General features: G+C 47.2%; 2 protein-coding genes across 4 annotated transcripts in view; one reads left to right on the forward strand and one right to left on the reverse strand.

Moving 5' to 3' along the window:
• Positions 1 to 42: 42 nt before the first annotated feature.
• Positions 43 to 4,825, reverse strand: cyb561 (cytochrome b561). Its single transcript, XM_019884851.1, has 6 exons — positions 4,792 to 4,825; positions 3,401 to 3,611; positions 1,623 to 1,721; positions 1,387 to 1,490; positions 1,160 to 1,317; positions 43 to 589 (listed from the first exon to the last, which is right to left on the reverse strand). The coding sequence occupies exons 2-6, from the start codon at positions 3,606 to 3,608 to the stop codon at positions 397 to 399; spliced, it is 762 nt and encodes a 253-aa protein (XP_019740410.1). The 5' UTR covers positions 3,609 to 3,611; positions 4,792 to 4,825; the 3' UTR covers positions 43 to 396.
• Positions 4,826 to 7,625: 2,800 nt separating this feature from the next.
• Positions 7,626 to 16,849, forward strand: part of hdac5 (histone deacetylase 5) — a 30,582-nt gene continuing 21,358 nt past the window's right edge. Inside the window, exons 1-3 of one of the 3 annotated variants that reach the window (XM_019884821.1) lie at positions 7,626 to 7,820; positions 7,880 to 7,978; positions 14,758 to 14,927. In XM_019884821.1, the coding sequence (XP_019740380.1) occupies positions 14,906 to 14,927 (22 nt within the window). In that variant the 5' untranslated portion in view covers positions 7,626 to 7,820; positions 7,880 to 7,978; positions 14,758 to 14,905. Of the gene's footprint in view, positions 7,979 to 14,757; positions 14,928 to 16,849 lie in introns of all 3 variants that reach the window. The other 2 variants (XM_019884823.1, XM_019884822.1) reach the window with 2 other exon arrangements.

The raw sequence follows: 16,849 nt of genomic DNA on the forward strand, positions 1-16,849 counted from the left end.
TGGGGGCCTGACACTGACTGGGAGATGATGTCAAGATGATGATGATGAAGATGTGTGACTTTATTTTCTGAACATGTTCACGCCAATGCCCAATGTTTTATCTTCAAGAGCACTAACAGTTTACCAAACAGACACGCACGGTTGACAAACAAGCAAATTGACCTAACGCACATCCACACTGATGCAAGATCTCTTTGACAGTGTCAATCAAAAGCGGGCATCATTTCTTTTTTTTTTGGGGGGGGGGGGGAATTGGGGTCCAATAGATCTTGATCCATTCATTGCAAGTGGCCCGCATGCTGGTTTAATTTGATGCCGCGATCATCAGTGATTCAAGACACCTCCACAAAAAGTCAAACTGTCGGCGGCAGTTTGCGTCAGAAGGAAGCAAATGCGCTAGGGCATTGTGGGCGAGCCCCCTTCAGTCAGGGTCTTGAAGTGGACCGCCAAAGATTCCTCCTCGGGGTTGGGTGGCCACCTGTACTCCTCCCTGGTGATGATGTAGCACAGCAGCACTCCAAAACACACAAGCAGGAGCCCCAAAACGTTGGCCAGAACCCCCTGGGGTGGAAATCGCGAATAGCTTGACCTGGGCCAGAGAACAAGAGGCTACGATTAGTAGGTCAGTGAAGCCCCACGCCATGGCAACTGCGCTCAGTAAGCCTCAGTAGTATTGGTTGGTATTCAAAGATGATAAAGAATATATGTCAAGAATATTTTCATGTCGTCTTGTTTTCCCTGTCTGACTGACAACACAGCCTTACAAACACTCATATGAGCGCACAACAGGATCATCAATGCCTTTTGGTGGGCTGACCCCCCATCCCTCGCCTCCCCCGAGTGATTGTCCAGGTGCGCTGTTGGTTGCGGCTTGCCTTGAAAGGCTGCAGTCACCGTGGAGTGTGTCTCGGCTGTCTGCCACCGCCCAATAGCCCTACAGCATGTACAAATATTTGAGTGGTGTTGATTAATGTCTCTTATTCATGTTGCAGTTTTTTTGTTGTTGTTTTCCAATCCCATACTGTCCCTGTTTTGTTGGTGGTGCGCTCCATCATCTAAGTTGCCCATCCCCGCACGAGACTACAATCGATAAGACATTTCACGGATGGATATGTGAATGAGAACACATGCAACAGACAAACAGTCGATGCGGACGTACATGATGCTGAAGAGGAGCTTCTCTGTGATACCAAGCAAGCTGGTCCCGACAGCCATAGCCAACAGGCCCAGACCGCAGAACGCATGAACGGGGAGGTACGTTGCTCGCAACCATGACGACGCGACAGGAAACAGGAAGAACAACAAACCCATGACCCACTGTGAAGAGAAAAAAAATGTAACCCAAAAAGCATGTGTTGGCATATTTGCGCGTAAACGTGTACCTACCTGTAAGCTAAATAGCACAACGGTAGCCATGCCACACCAACTGTGCAATGAGTACATGTTTGGATACTTGGCTGCTCTGTGGGAGTCGAACACAGCTACCATACCTAACAAAAACACATCACACGACAACCAAAATGTCCTCCAGTAAATGTGTGATATCGGGGACGGGGCCTCGCGAAAACAGAAAGACCAGAGCGCACAGGAACAGAAGCGCTTCTTCTCTCTCCCGAACTTACCGACAATGCTGATGATGAGGGCGAGCAAGTGAATGATGCCGTGAAGCACCTTCACATTCTTCTTCGCCTCATTACGGAACACTCGATAGACCAGGATGGCTGGGAAGAGAAAGATGAACATAAATGACTTTTAAAAATGCAAACATTTTCCATTCAAGGGTCTGAGAAATGTTCTCACAGCTGTTGAAGTGTAACTGTACTTTTGTTCTGCCGCTAGGGGGAGCTGTTGGTCCATTAATGCTGATTGAACGTTTGACGTGGCGCGCAATTTATTTATGTGCCTTGTTTTCATTTTCCGATACCTTTCTGCAATTTGTCGGACTATACTGTAAATATCATTTAGTTAGCTAGATAAACGAAAATGGTAAAATTTGCGAGCTTAACTTCCGAGAGCACACTTAGGTCACTTCCTGTTTTCCGCTAGCACAAGTCTGAACCCCCGTTTGTTCACTAGCACGCCAAAATGGTATGTATGTCTCATTTGTATTTTATGTATCTACATATTCTTCATATTCGGTGTGCCTGTGATGGAAAGAGTGAAAACGAAGACCGCAGTCAACATCAGTGCAAAAGGACTCCGTGTGTCCCCGTTTGTGAACAAGCCGGCATAAATGTTTTAAACTGACAATGTAAACATGTCCAGAATATAGAAATACATTTGACTTGACTTCTAAGGACTGATTTATTTTTCTTGTATCCGAAAGATGCTTCGCCGGAAGATTATGATGAAAGTGTTGTTTCCATCCCTGCTCCAGGCCACAATTTCAAATGGGGTGCTGAATGCCAACAAAGGCAGCACAAAGCCCAGCGAGCGGGCTTGTTCTTGCTAAAACGGTCGTTTGACAACATGAGGGTGTGGCAAGGCACCGTTCCAGTCAGTGACCACACACTGCTGCAAGTGCAGGCGTGTGTGCAGAGACCACCCCGGGGTGTTTTCATCACTTGTAAACATCTCACTAATGTTGGGCTGACCTTTGCTGTTATCACTTTAATGCAATTTCGCTTTGACAGCTGTCCTGTTGAACCACAGAAGCTAATGTAGTTAGACTGTTCAGCAAAAGTACTCTGAGCTGCAGGACCCAAAGGGGGGGTGGGGGAGAGAGAGAGAGACAGAGAGAGAGAGAGAGAGAGAGGGAAGGAGAAAAAAGGGCCCACAGACATTGATTAGTAATGCTGCAGGAAGCGCATTTAATTGTAGTCACAAGATTTTGCCCAAAATATCGACTTGTATTTAATATTTTGATGATATACTCGTGTTTAATAAGGAGTTAATCATATTTTGTCTTTGCCATGACAAACTATGGCACTCTCTCTCTCTCTCTCTCTCTCTCTCTCTCTCTCTCTCTCCAGATATATATGCATACACACACGCATACACACTATTAATGATCCATTTGTCTGACTCATTCAATGCCAAATATCGTTTTTTTCTCATGATTTTTAACTATCCTGCTAACTCTCTCGCTCTCTCTCTCTCTCTCTCTCTCTCTCTCTCTCTCTCTCTCTCTCTCTCTCTCTCTCTCTCTCTCTCTCTCCAGATATATATGCATACACACACGCATACACACTATTAATGATCCATTTGTCTGACTCATTCAATGCCAAATATCGTTTTTTTTTTCATGATTTTTAACTATCCAGGCATTTAATCCTAGGCACGTCTTGATGTATTTTTTACATTTTTTTTCACGTGGTCGGGTAAAGAAGGGAATGAAAGTAGCTGGTCGTGAATGAAATCAAGATGTGTGAAGTTCATCCTGATGTTGATGACTGCTCACCATCTCCCTGTAAGAAGACCAGGCCCAGAATCATGCACAGAGGGTGCAGGTTGAATTCCTGTTCCGTCCCATCCCAGGCAAAGCCCCCGTGGTAGTGACCCATCCACACGCCAGTCAGCACGACCGATGTCACGCCCAGAACCTGCGAGCCTCCTACCAGCCATGCAAAGGTGGAGCGTGCAGAACGTGGAGCAGAAGAATCCTCCATGATCTGGGACACGCAGAGGGAGGGAGGGAGAGAAAGAGAGAGAGAGAGAGAGAGCGCCAAATCATGTCTTTTGCCTGGATGTCTATTTGCAATCTGCCAAACTCAGTTATGAAGTAGATGAGGTTAGGACATCGAATTGAAGTCTAATCAGATCTCTCTTTCCAATATCGGCGTCCACCGTGACGTGAAAAAGGATTTTCACCCTTCCTGATTTTCTTTTGCATAGTTATCACACTGAATGGTTTCTGATCACCAAGCCACCCCTCACAAGGACTCGCTAAGTATACATCCATCCAGCCATTTTCTAATCCGCTCATCCTCACGAGGGTCGCGGGCGTGCAGGTGCAGTCGACGGGCCACACCCTAAGCGGGTTGCCGGCCAGTCGCAGGGCACACATCGACCAACACCCATTCGCCCTCACACTCACACCTGGGGACAATTTCGAGTCTTCGGAGAATAACCATTCGTGCTCACACTCACACCACCGCCTGCTGCCCTTAAGACAGCTGTGATGGGCTCCAGCACGCCCGCGACCCTCGTGAGAATAAGATGGATCCATGGATACTGCCGGGATTCTTTTGCTCCCAAACTCCTCTTCAAAATGAATTGGGGAAAAAAGAGCTGAAGGAGTAGTCATCCATCAATTAGTGGTCATTGTTTCCCATGCCACATATTGGTTTAGCGATCGTTGTTAAAATTTCCGCTATATTGCGGAAATCTATAGGTTGGAGTGACTTTTTTTTTTCTTTTGACGGTACACTTACTGAAATGCCCTTGTTTTGTGTATGTATGAATTTTATTTCGCGAAACCCTGATTGTGGACGGCATGATACAAATGACGCACGGACGTAGGCACCGCCCCTCCTGGGCACCCCTCGCATCAAGTGTTGCGTCACATTCCCCACCCAACAAAAAAAATAAACAAACACCAAAAATCTAGCGGCGTCATTGTCTATATCATATTGTGGCCAGTATGTCGGACCTCCAAAATGAGAACACCACGGATCAAGTTCGAACGAAGATGACGACCGTCTCGCACACGGATCTCCATTGTCACAACGGCGAGCTGCCACCTGTTCCGACATCGCGCGTTTGACTACATCGCCCCGACCACAAAATCACTTTCAAACAGTCTGCCGCGTAGAAAGAGTCGTCCATAGGATGACTCGTGTCAATACTCACGACGTCGTAGTTCTGCTCCGGGTAGAGTTGTTTTGCGGGGATTAATTCGAACTCAATGGTGACGTCACAGACCCGAGTGACGACTCGGCTCAAACGTGACGGGCTGGTTGCCTAGACAACGCCAAAGGAGAGGAACCCAAGAGGAAGAAACGGGTTCCACTTTTGATGACGGTCTTTGAAGCATTTTAAAATCAATTTCACAGTAGGGTCTTTTCATCATTTCGTAAACTCGTTTTTATTTCTTTACTTTTAAATGTTGGAAGTCTTTCGTTAATATGTTGAAATGTTGTCAAGGTAAGTTCTTTTCGTACGGTCATTTAGGTGAGTTACTTTTGTTTGGGTTTTTTCTGCTTTGCTTCTCAATGTCATGAGCTGTCGTGTTTGTAAATTCCGACTGACGTTGTTCCGGGTGGAAAACGAAGAAGCATTTCCACCGCGAATAAAGCCCTTGGATGTCATTTGACCAAGAAGGAGCAATTTAAAAAACGGAGCTAAATGGTGAGTTTAGCCTTTTTCTTGACAGCCGTGCTTTGAATATGAAAAAAAAAATGTTGCTTGAGGTAAACTGCATGGAAGGAGAACGTCATACGTATACCATTCAGTCGATAAGTTCAACACACAAATCGTTAGCATGATTTCAGAGAACGGCTAATTAATTCAGGAGGTGGCAATAAAACGCCTTCACCTTGGTCATGTTAATTAGTCTAAATTTGTCTCCGAGCAGCGCCGACCACAACGAGTGGTTCCTCCGCGACTTGGAACGAATCGCACACGCTTGTTCCGGGGTGACTCGTGGCTGGCGGTACCTCTTTTCTCCCATTGAGGGCGCTGCAGTCACATCATTTAGCCAGATGTTTCTGCTCAGGCGCGAGCAACACTCGGCCTACTTGACATGCAGAAGTTGGAGCAGAACTTGGTCTTTCGAGTACAGTAACGCCATGTTTAAGAAGCATCCTCCCACAATGACAAGCTTATTTTGCAATATTACTTTGTTACATGTCGAGATGTAGTTAGCAATCAGAAGTCAAAGGCTCAGATGTTCAGCAACTGTGCCATTATGTGCCGGGGTGAAAAAAAAACCAGACAACCCTCCCACGTGTGCATTATTGTACAAGTTCGACAGAGCTTATCAAGGCTATCCTGAATCATGTCTGAAAATGGCGCCCCCAGCCATGTCTGTGTGCGTGTGTGTGTGTGCGTGCGTACTGTTTTTCTGCTTGACATTTTTGATTTCTCCTGTGACGCAGAGATCTGACTCACCAGCGCTAGCGTGTGCGTGCGTCTTGTCTAATAACTCCCGACTGGCACCAGAGGACCAATTTTCCCACCATCTTTGCATCGCCATAATGTTGTCTGCAGTACAACTGGGTATATTTTCACCTGAGTGGACTGGGAATGGTGATGCTTCTGTTACTAAATTAGCAGATGTTATGACTACTCGCTAACTGTGGTATGTGTACAAACACATTGTGTGAAGAACCATCTCTTTTTTTTTGTCACAGCAATAGTGATTTGATTTTATTTTGAAATTTTCATTTCAATTGTCATTTTCTGTGTAGCCCGGTTTGCAAAAAGCTAACTTGACGTCTTAAGTTCGGCCAGAGTTTGTGACGGAGTCATACCAAACGCTTTGTCACCCTGGCAGCCCCTCCCAAGAGGCAAAAGGTGTGTTTTGTGTAATAATTTCTTCTCTGAGCATATCTCTGAGCAAATATTTAGTGTAGAACGTTACCTACGTTTGTTAATTATCTGGAGGTGTTGTGAAATCTGTTTTGGCTCTTACTGTGATTAGGCAACGGTTATGGATATATGTGGTGTCACAAATAAACGACAAAAATCATCAGTGAAGTTTCATCCTTGTTCGGGAAGGGCATGCTACACATTGTTTGTGGGAATCTGAAAATGAGTTGATCATAGTCATCACCTTTGGCCCCTTAATTAATTCTAAATAAATACATAAAATAATAGTGGGCATTTGATTTTGGTATATATCAATCATTTGACTTATTTATGCTAATCCGATGAAGTCCTGGTGTGCTCAGTCAAGGATATCCTGGTCTTTCCAATGATATCTCATGTACTTGGGTGGGATCAAAGATTTCTCTACTGTTGCAGGTGTCACCAGAAGGCAAATGCATTGGAAGTGTAATGGCATGCAAGGGATGACCTTTGCCCTTCACTTCGGACAACCAGTCAATGTCCCTACAGATCACCACCAATCAGTGACGTGCTATAAAAATCCCCACAAGGCACCTGTGGAGTAGTCTGACTGGGGAAAAGCATCTCCATGGCAACAACATCATTACCAGAATAGCTCTTTGCTTCTCTCTCTCTCTCTATTTGTGCCTCAGTTGCGCTCTCCTTCCTTTTATTCCACCTCCACAGCGCACTGTGTTCTTGAGCTCCCTCTCTGCTACTGCAGTTCTTCCACACTCCTCTTCATCCATCATTCCTCACCATCCTTCCGCCATCATGGCTCCCTTGCTGTCTCTTCTGTCTTACTCTCTGGCACTTTTCTCCCCTCGATCATCATATGCATATCCTCTGTCTTTCGTCATATTTTTTTCTTTTCACTTTCATTTTCTATTCCCCCATAGCTTCCTCATGTAATGGTCACGGGACTGAGCTGTGTGTCCAGTTAGGTCAGTAAATATTTGGACTGGATTTTTAAGATTTAAGAGCCCCCCCCCCCACACACACACACGAAAGTAGCCCTATCACTACCAGCTAATTGTCAACACCTCGACTTTGTTTTTACAACAATTAGGGAGTTGGTGGGTGAAGCATTTCAGATCAACTTCAACGTAGCTCTGCTCTTCCATGGCGAATCCTGCCCGTCTGCCTTTCTGTCGGTCGCTTTCCATTGGTTTCTATGGGGTCTATTTTTAGCGTCAGCAGACCGGTCACGTGGTAGGAGGGGGACGTCAATAATGTTGTTGTTGGTGGTGGTGGTAGCGGCGGAGAGGAGAAGGCACGGGGGAACGGTAGCGAGACGGACTGTAAATATGGAGGTGGCGAAACCTTAGGAGGTGAGTCGCGGCCCGGTTGTGGAAATTTGACGTTCCGACCGCGGTTGCTTTTCGTGGAGACGTTGCGAGCCGCGATGGGAGCCGGAGCCGCAGCCGGAGCCGCGGGGAAGACACCACGGCACTAGTACACGTTCCAGGAGGACCCGCCGACATCCACGGTAACCGTGCACTGAGAGAAAGCCAATGAGTGCTTGTGCGTTTTATGCGTGACTGCCCCGCTCGCTCCCTTTTATTGCCTAACTGCCCAGTGAATTGTTTCGTTTGTTGAGCCGTTATTCACACTTAGCTAACTTGCAAACGCGCTGCTATGGCTAGCTAAAGGACACAAAACTGGTATGTGATTAGTAAAACACGCGAATCTCGAAAAACACACACGACACGCGACGAGCTACTTTCGGCCACTCAATAGCCACACGCCTTGGCCTCCTAGCCGATGATTGCGTTTGTATTCAAGTGACAGCTTGGAGCGAGCGAACCAGGGCACAACTTGAAGTTGGCAGCCGACAGTCGGTCTTCTCCAGTCCACGCCTTAAGCTAACAGCTACCACTCCACACCATCCTGCTGAACACTAAACCAGTGGTCCCCAACCGTTTTTGTCTCACAAGTTCATGCTGTTCGCGGACCGGCGACCATTTCCCCCCCCATTGCTTCTAAATTGCCAGTTTTAAAATTGCTACTGACGACAAAGATGATTGTAGAGTAATTCAACGTTTTATTAACGTTCACTCGTTTCAAACAGTGGCGTTCTACTGCACAACAAATGTAGACTAAAATAAAATAACCCAGTGAACGACGAAGAAATGAGGGATAACAAATCCGCCTCATAATGTAAATGTTATCATTTTTGAAGTTACGGTCCTACGTAAGCCGCGAGCGTCATTGCTACCATCTGGTGGCTTCCGGGTCGTTTTTAGCGACTGAACTGCTCACGTTTCCGCGGGCGGGCTGTGCAAACTCTGCTCGCTTTCTTTCATGCTTTCCACTTGAGCACTCGGGTGCGACTTGTTCAAACGATTCAACAGGTTTCTTGCATCGCCTTTTTTTTGACGGCATAGCACGGACAACAGCTTCCTCCCGCTCGTCGTCAGGGGAGGAAGTTCTCTTGTCCAAATCGCTTCATCTTCGAAAGTCACGACTGCGCGTCGGCTGCGCGTCTAAAGCCGTCCGTTTGGTCAATTGGTTCCTCTTCCTTTCTGTTGACTGCTCTTTCATTCGTGCATTGGAGGATTTTGTTGATTTCAACTTGCAAAGCAATGTTTGAAGGGGGACTCCGATTGGCGAGAGACACGCACCTTTCCGCCACGTCTGATGAAACAAATTTGCTCACGGCTCGCCGGTCTGTCTCTGTGCGGCCCAGTACCTAACGGGCCGAGGCCCGGTATCGGTCCGCCGACCGGTGGGTGGAGACCACTGCACTAAACGAGCTTAAAACACCGCTGTTGGTGCGTTATTATGATGAGTATTTACGCAAGCCATTTGACACCGACGTACTTTGATGTTCCGACGTGACATCATGCGGGACTTGCCGCCACCGTGTAGCTCGGTTCTTTATTCGCACACTCTTGATGCAACTGTGTGTGTAGACATGAAGAAGAATTGAATTTTAGTTTTCTTTTTTTGATACACTCTCCCACTTGACTTTTTTCTTGCCACTTCAGACCTGTGAGTGATGCTGTAGAAAACACACAGACGGACGGGTTTCATGAAATAATTAAAAAAATAAAATAAAAAGATATTTATTATTATTATTATTATTATTATTTTATGTTTGTTTTTTTTTTTAATTTGGCCTTTTGCTTTGTATGTCTGCCTCTCACTGTTATGAAGTTCAGGGTGTTAATCTTTGCTCGGGGCTCGCTATGTTGAGTTTGCCTCTTCAGCCCTAGTCTAGTCTTGAGCACCACACTAGTCCGAAGCCGTTGCCTGTTAGCATCATCGAGTTGACCATCGTGCATGCTTCTAATTCACAAACTGGTTCTCAGAACGCTCTTTGCAGTTTAAATCCTCCACGTCACCGCCTCCCCGAAGGGCTTCAATCCCTTTGCCGATCGTCTGGTTGGAAAGACTTTGAATGAGGGATTTGCAGCTGCATAATGGGCGCTTTTCCCCCCTTCAAGCCCGCAAGTCAGATCTCAGGGGTCAAGAGTGCATTTGGCGCATTAGTTGCATAATATCTCCTCGCACTGCGCAGTGCAACCCACTTCAAGTTGCCGGTCATTTTGCGGGGGTTTTACCCAAGTTGAGGTCCGGGTTCGACAAAATGTTCTGATCATCAATTATCGTTTTGAAGGGAATGCCAAACTTTTAGCGTTTGTCCCTCAGTTTGAAATCGAGAGCTGGCGGGCGTTCATTTTTATGAGTACCGTATGTAAGAAATGAAGAAGAACTACAACGTCGGTCAGCGGTCTGTTTTGTGACCCTGCTCAAACTCCGATTTCAATCGCGTTGACCCGCTCATATCTGGGAAAGGTTTTCAACCATGCTACTCTTCTTAATGAGGGATGTCTGATATGACCGATACCGGTACGAATACTTAACTCTTCTGGTCGCGGATACTGATACCAAATACCGATACCACTGGTACTTGAGATACATGTCAAAGCACTCTCCTGAGTTGGAAATGACTTCAATCGAAAAAGAAAAATGAGACGGACCGAACCCGAATCTCAGGTTCAGGCCGAGACGGCGACTCCCGCCCAACTTCAAACAACTCGCAGCGCTCAAAGGCTTCCACCCGCACTGATTGGAAACTCGATGCTCATGCTAATTTGAGCCACTCTCTACCGCGTTATTGATTGGCGATCTTTGAACGTGTTCCAAAAGCACACTCCCGCCCATTGCCGTTAGAGGACGCGCAGTAGCCGCCCGTCCATCTCAGCAACGCCCCCCCAAAAGTCCGAACTCGTTACATTCATTTCTCAAGCCGTTTTCTTTTCTTCACACCAGAGCGTGTGCTATCAATACAGAAAATGCAACTTAGCCTTCCCGATCAGTTGTCAGCATGAAACCTTTGTTAACTGCGTGTCAACATTTTAAGGGTGTGTAAAAATGTACAAGTCGACATTTCCACCGCTAATAATAAAAAGCTAAAAACAGTTTGACGCGATGCAAACAGCCTCCTAATGCGAATCACTCAGCAGGGCTAACATCATTGAAGGCCTCGTCCGCACAGAAACAGCCAATCTTTGTTTTGTTTTGTTTTTTTAGTCATTTAAAAAAAAAAAAAAAAAGTTTCCCGTAACCACGGCAAAAGCAAACCCACACTCTCAGATTGAATCTTTTGATGCCGGAGGAAATGAGCTCTCATGGGATGCGCTGACATCACACGTGATGTGCCGACATCCCAAATTGTGATCCGTCTCGCTGACATCCAAACTGCGGCCCGGGGCCGTTTGCGGCCCGCCATCCGTTTTTCTGCGGCCCGCGACATAAATTGAAAATGACATTTGTCACGGTCCACAAGGCTAGTTCAAACAAAAAAGAAGAGGTTGGAGTCTGAAGTTTGGCAGAGTGAGAAGGGAGGGTGTCGAAAACAAAATAGGTGCCACTACGAATGAATGATTGACATTTTGAACAGTTTTTCTGGATATGCAAAGATCCAAAGGAACTACTGTATTTCCAACTAAAATCACAGCATTTCTCTTCAAAGTACTGCTGAATTAAGACAATGAAATTTTGGAAGCGTGAATGGTTTCTTCCGCTCTCATGATGGTGTGCCGTTCATGATTCTCAAGCAACTGTACCGTTTGCTCTTGTTTTGCTTCTGAACGTGGGTTTCGGCGACTGCTCGGTGCAGGGGTGGATCTCGTCAAGTGAGATACGGGGCCCTTGGCCACCCGAAAAGCTTGAAAAATCCCAAACAATTTGCCTCCTCGCCTCCAACCGAGAGCCGCGACGTAACAGCTGTCCAAAGTAACTCGAAAATGTTCACAATATCTCAATGCCCGCATGGCTGATTTTGGCCTGTCATAAAATGACCAAGTGGCCCTTGCATTCTTGCATTCTTGCATTTGGATGAACGCGGCGCTCGAACGAAAGGGTTTGGACAGCCCCGATCTAGCTTGGCCGTTGTTTGCCGGCGAGACCTTCAACGAGTGGCGTTCCCTTTGCGGCCAAGTCTGCCAGACGTCGTTCGCAGACGATGCGGCTGTGCACCTTGAAAAGTGCGTCCGACAGGAAAGACGTCGGATGATTGGCGAAGCCGCCGAGGCCGGCGCCGGCTTTCGCTACACGACCCATCCTTTCTCCGTCCCGCTCGCTCGCGCTTGTTTGTTTAGGCAAGAAATGCTCAGGTGAAGCGTTGCTACGGCAGCCGGCTCTTTGGTTGCCAGGCAGCACTTCCTGCTCCTCTCCCGCATGCGAGGGGAGCGGGTATTTTAGGAAACGCTGGTGTGAAGAGGAGGAGCAGGAGGCGGGAGAGTGAGAGTCTTCTATTTTTGTTAATTCTTTGGCAACATGGCCAACATGTTGGATTGAAGTGCAGAGTCACGTGACTCGGGCGTCCACGCTCCATATCCTCAACCTTTCTGTTTTTTTGCCTTTTCACCTCTGCTGCAGTTGGCCGGCAGGTTGGTCTGGTTACTTCCAGAGGCTGAAGTCCTCCGCTCTGTGACACACACACACACACACACACACACACACACACACACACACACACACACACACACACACACGCTCTCTCTCTCTCTCTGTCCCTTCTCTCGGGGACATTTCCTCTCATTATCTTGGCAGTGAAATGCAACTAAGAAGCTGGAAAAGAGCCGCACAGTCAACGAAGCCAAATTCAGGACACTTCCAGTCCATGGCTTTGTTTTTTTCGACACTTCCTCAAACCGGGCGGATTGTATCGCCGCGCATTCGTCATCGCCTGACGGTTCGATTCGTTCGGTTGTGTTTCGGTGAGGTTTTGATTCCCCAGCTTCCGATTTGATGCAATATCCATTTAAGTGCTGTCATAGCGCGTCGATAAGTTCAATGCAGAAACGAGGAGTAAGTTGTGACTATCTAGAAATACATACAACAAAATTCAAACACGCCAAAGTGCAGCGGGTACCCGTGGCCAGCGCGTAAGTCCGATGGCCCCGAAAATCTTTTGTTGGCGGCGGCAGTTGGCCGCAGTCAAAACACACGCAGAGGCGCAACGATTATTCACCAAACTAATCAATTAGGGAAATGAATCAATCATCATTTTCGATCATAAAACATCTGAAACAAAAATGTATTTGTGCATTTGTATAAGACTCAAAAAGTAAAGTGCCCGTAAGCTTTCTTGACTCTCGCTGCAATGAAAAATGACGAGCATGTAGGGGTCAGTCAACCCCAGGAGCCCAACCGCTCCGAGTTCTCGGCGCTCCCACAGGTGCCAAACCGCAGTCTTTGCTCGGCGCGCGGCTTCGGATACGGTCGTTGGCGTGTCTGTACTGTCTTCTTAAACTCTGGCTTTGCGACGACACGGCAACGGCCAAAGGTCCTTGCCTATCTTTTGTGCGCGGGCGGCGGTTTGCGGGTCAATTTACGGGAGCATTCCACCCGAGTTGTCCCATTCAAAAGGAGACGGCGCTCGCTTCGGGCCGCCGCTGCCGTCGCCGCGTTGGCGTTGTTTGGCTGAGCGCCGCTCACGTGCAAAGCGTACACTTCCGTTGGCCAGGAGGTGAATGGATTCAGAGGAATTGCTGAATCAATGTGGAATTGAAATCTTTGAAATCCCGCAGCAGCCCATGAGACTGAGCCTTCCGTCGGACGTGCAGGCTCCCACCTTGGGCACACGCACCGAGTGTCTCGTCATGCATTGGAGACAATTCCTCGGGATGCTCGTTTCTGCAAGATTTTCTTTCCGGAGCCCCCGTGGGTCGGTGGTTAGTGCGCCGACCTCACAGTGCAGAGGTTTGATTTCAGCTCCGGCCTCCCCGTGTGGAGTTTGCATGTTCTTGCCGTGCCAGCGTGGGTTTTCTCTGGGTACTCTGGATCGGAAAATGGAGGGATGGCTAGGTTTTCTTTCCGGCTGTTGCTTTGGACCTCTTTGCAAGTCTTCTCGTTGCTGTAATCACCAAAAGAGCCAGTAGGTGGCACCAGATTACCGAGCAGCCCAATGTAAGGGACTGTGTGTGGAATTGGTTCCAAAACAGACGATCCCCTTTTCTCCATCTCAGGGGGTGGCCATTTTGCCACTTGCTGTGGACTGAAAACGACAACAGAGCAGTTGCTCAGGGCACAGGTCACGACCCGTCACCAAAACGTTCAATCCGACGTTTGCTAACAATTTGAAATGAAATCAAGTGAATGAAGAAGTCATTGAAAGAGGATTTAAGAAGGACTACTTTTCATCATTTGGTGCGCAGGCTGCTGTGAGCAAAGCAGTATATGATTGAAACTAAAGATTAGTGAAATGTGATCGAGCTTGCGTATTGCATTTGCACCGTTTGCTTATCAAGCTACTGTTGTTCTGACGACGCCGTCTCCCTATGTGTCTGGCTAGCTTTTTAATTTTCTAGTTGACCTTTTCAAGCACCCTATAACACTATGCATGTTGTATCCCTCCCACCCCCGCAAAAAAAAAAAAAAAAATAGGCACAAGCAACATGACCCTGACACAAACGAGCATCAGCCACCATTGATCTTCCCTTGTCAGAAACTAAAAAGGGCGACTTTGAATTTTCCTCCAAGAGCATGATTAGATGAAGATAAAGCACAAGACAGTGTGTCAATTTTAATGTTTGTTTTTAGAACGATTATCTGTCTAAAAAACACATCATCTGGTGTGCAGAGCAAAATCTTCTCTCAAAAAAAAAAAAAAACAACAAGGTGCAATTTCTTTCAAGAAACAAGTTTGAGTACCGTCACTGTTATCTTAATTTCTTCCTTCCGATCCGACAGAGCGTATGAGCCCCGTTTTGAAGTCATCTCTTAATATTCTTTTTTTCTCCCTCCCTCCGGAAGAGTCGACACCGAGGAGGAGGTCGAATTCATCCGTTTATCTGCCCATCCGCCGTCTGCCCTGCAACACATGGCCGACACGGAGGACCCACTTTAACGCACGCGCACGCCGACCTGAAGGATCAGAAAGCCGAGGCCGGATTCAGCCTCCATGAATTCGTCACACACCTCCGGTAAGTTTCCATTGATCCGTGATGTCAGCTGTGAGTAATTGTTTGACAAATTTGCTCGTCCCCGGCGATGAGTTTAGTGCTCTCGAAAGTCGAGCGAAGAAAATGTCATGTCTGGCTGTGGCCTGAATAATGGCTTTGTGAGCTGTTATTGTTGCCATGGTTGCTGCTGCTGCTGCTGGCCCGACACCTTTGTCCAAGTCGACCTTGGCCTTAAGAGATTCACTCATGTTCGTGAAAATCTTCAATCGCCCCATGGTTTGATTTTTTTTTGTGGCTACCCGGCTGGTGTCCGGTTCTCACCGATGCCATCATCGGGGAACGCGACAACCTACAGAGTCCGGGGTAGGAGAGGGGTCACAATTCATCGCTGAGTCCGCAACTCATCCACCGTCAAATTAATCAATCAGTAATGGAGTCATTATCAATTTATTGGGGGCGGAGGGGGGTGGGGACCAACAGTTTAATTCTAATACGTCGATCACGATCCACCGGTCCCGTGTCAATCGTGAGAGGTACAGGGGGAAAAAAAAGAAAAGGTTTGTGTGTCTGTATGCGTGTTGTTCATATGATGTATTGTGTCTGTGCACAATGCACCCTCAGCATCCCGTCAGTTTCACTTTTGCCACCCCCCTCCCCTCTAAAAAAAGTATTGAAAACATCAAATGAAATAAAAAAAGCTGGTCACCATGAACCTTCGGTGGCGCGCGATCTGCATCAGCGCAAGTGCTTAGCAGTCAGCGGTCTGCGATTGCAACTTGCGGTTGTGAAATCTGTCTTTTCTTCTTCTTATGACTATTCTCATTCCAAGTTTGTTTTGATGTCCAATTCAGCGACGGCTCTCGTAAAGAATGGCAATCCGAAGCGCCAGGAGCAGTATTTTCAAACGCCACGCGTGTGCAGGAGAGTGTCTGCACTTAAGACGCTCCAAAAATGCGTCCAAAAAAGGTTGGGCACCCCTGTTGTAATCTATTACCAACGTAATTGTTATTTGTAGCCGTAATATGAAGAACCCGTAATTGACATCGAGTCGCCCTCAGAACATGGCTTCCTCTTGTGTCATATTGCTTAATTGTTGTTTATTTGCCTGTGTCTGATCTTTAAAATAACAACAACAACAACGAAGTCATCCACTCGATTTCAAAATAGATTTTTATCCGATTCATCGACGGAATAATGGTTTGTAAAAATATTCAACCGTGACAGTCCTGTTGGACCCGGCGAGATGCGTTGATGGCAGCAAACTGCGGAGATCCGCGTGAGAGGCGTGGATGTTTGAAGTCCACCTCACGCAGTCTGAAATATGCAAGAGCCATCGAGTCACCCAGGCACCTTGTCGGTCCCCTTTCTCGACGGAGCCATGTCACTTGTCACGCTGACTGTAATTTGGTTGTCATGGGGACGGATATAGCGCGCATGCACACGCTCACACACACACGCACAAAGACACAGTGTGACTCCAGCGGTTGATGCGCCCCAAATAGAAACGCAGAGATGAGTCATCCGCTGAACCACTGCAGTACACACACACACACACACACACACACACACACACACACACACACACCTTCAGCAGACGTGTTTTGTATGTGAGACCATTGAGATGTCGGATATTTTGCTCCGTCACCCTGTAAATTTTGTATGGATGCTTGGAAAGGCCGATCAATAATTTTGCATGACTGAATGATGATGTTGCAGCGAGCTGCACATATATTTTAGATTTTTTTAAAAAAAAAAAGAAAATATGCGAACGTTGTCTTTGCATTCTGCCCGTGAGTCATCCCGAGTCTGCCCATTGGGCATACAGAGCTGTTGACACAGGAGGTGAGGAGGAGGAGGAGGAGGAGGAGGAGGAGGGGGATGAAGGTGACCAATTAATGGAAACGCCGGAGTGCGCTTTGTTCTCTCCCGGAAAAGGAAACGGG

The sequence above is a fragment of the Hippocampus comes genome, unplaced genomic scaffold (genome assembly GCF_001891065.2).
Source record: "Hippocampus comes isolate QL1 unplaced genomic scaffold, H_comes_QL1_v1.1 scaffold46, whole genome shotgun sequence".
Taxonomy (NCBI): domain Eukaryota; kingdom Metazoa; phylum Chordata; class Actinopteri; order Syngnathiformes; family Syngnathidae; genus Hippocampus; species Hippocampus comes.

Excerpts from the sequence above, each read along its gene's own strand:
- cyb561 (XM_019884851.1), bottom strand. The coding sequence starts at position 3,608 with ATGGAGGATTCTTCTGCTCCACGTTCTGCACGCTCCACCTTTGCATGG. Across the intron at positions 1,722-3,400 it reads GGTCTTCTTACAGGGAGATG|CCATCCTGGTCTATCGAGTG; the intron begins GTGAGCAGTCAT and ends TTCTCTTCCCAG. Across the intron at positions 1,318-1,386 it reads TTGTGCTATTTAGCTTACAG|TGGGTCATGGGTTTGTTGTT; the intron begins GTAGGTACACGT and ends TTCTCTTCACAG.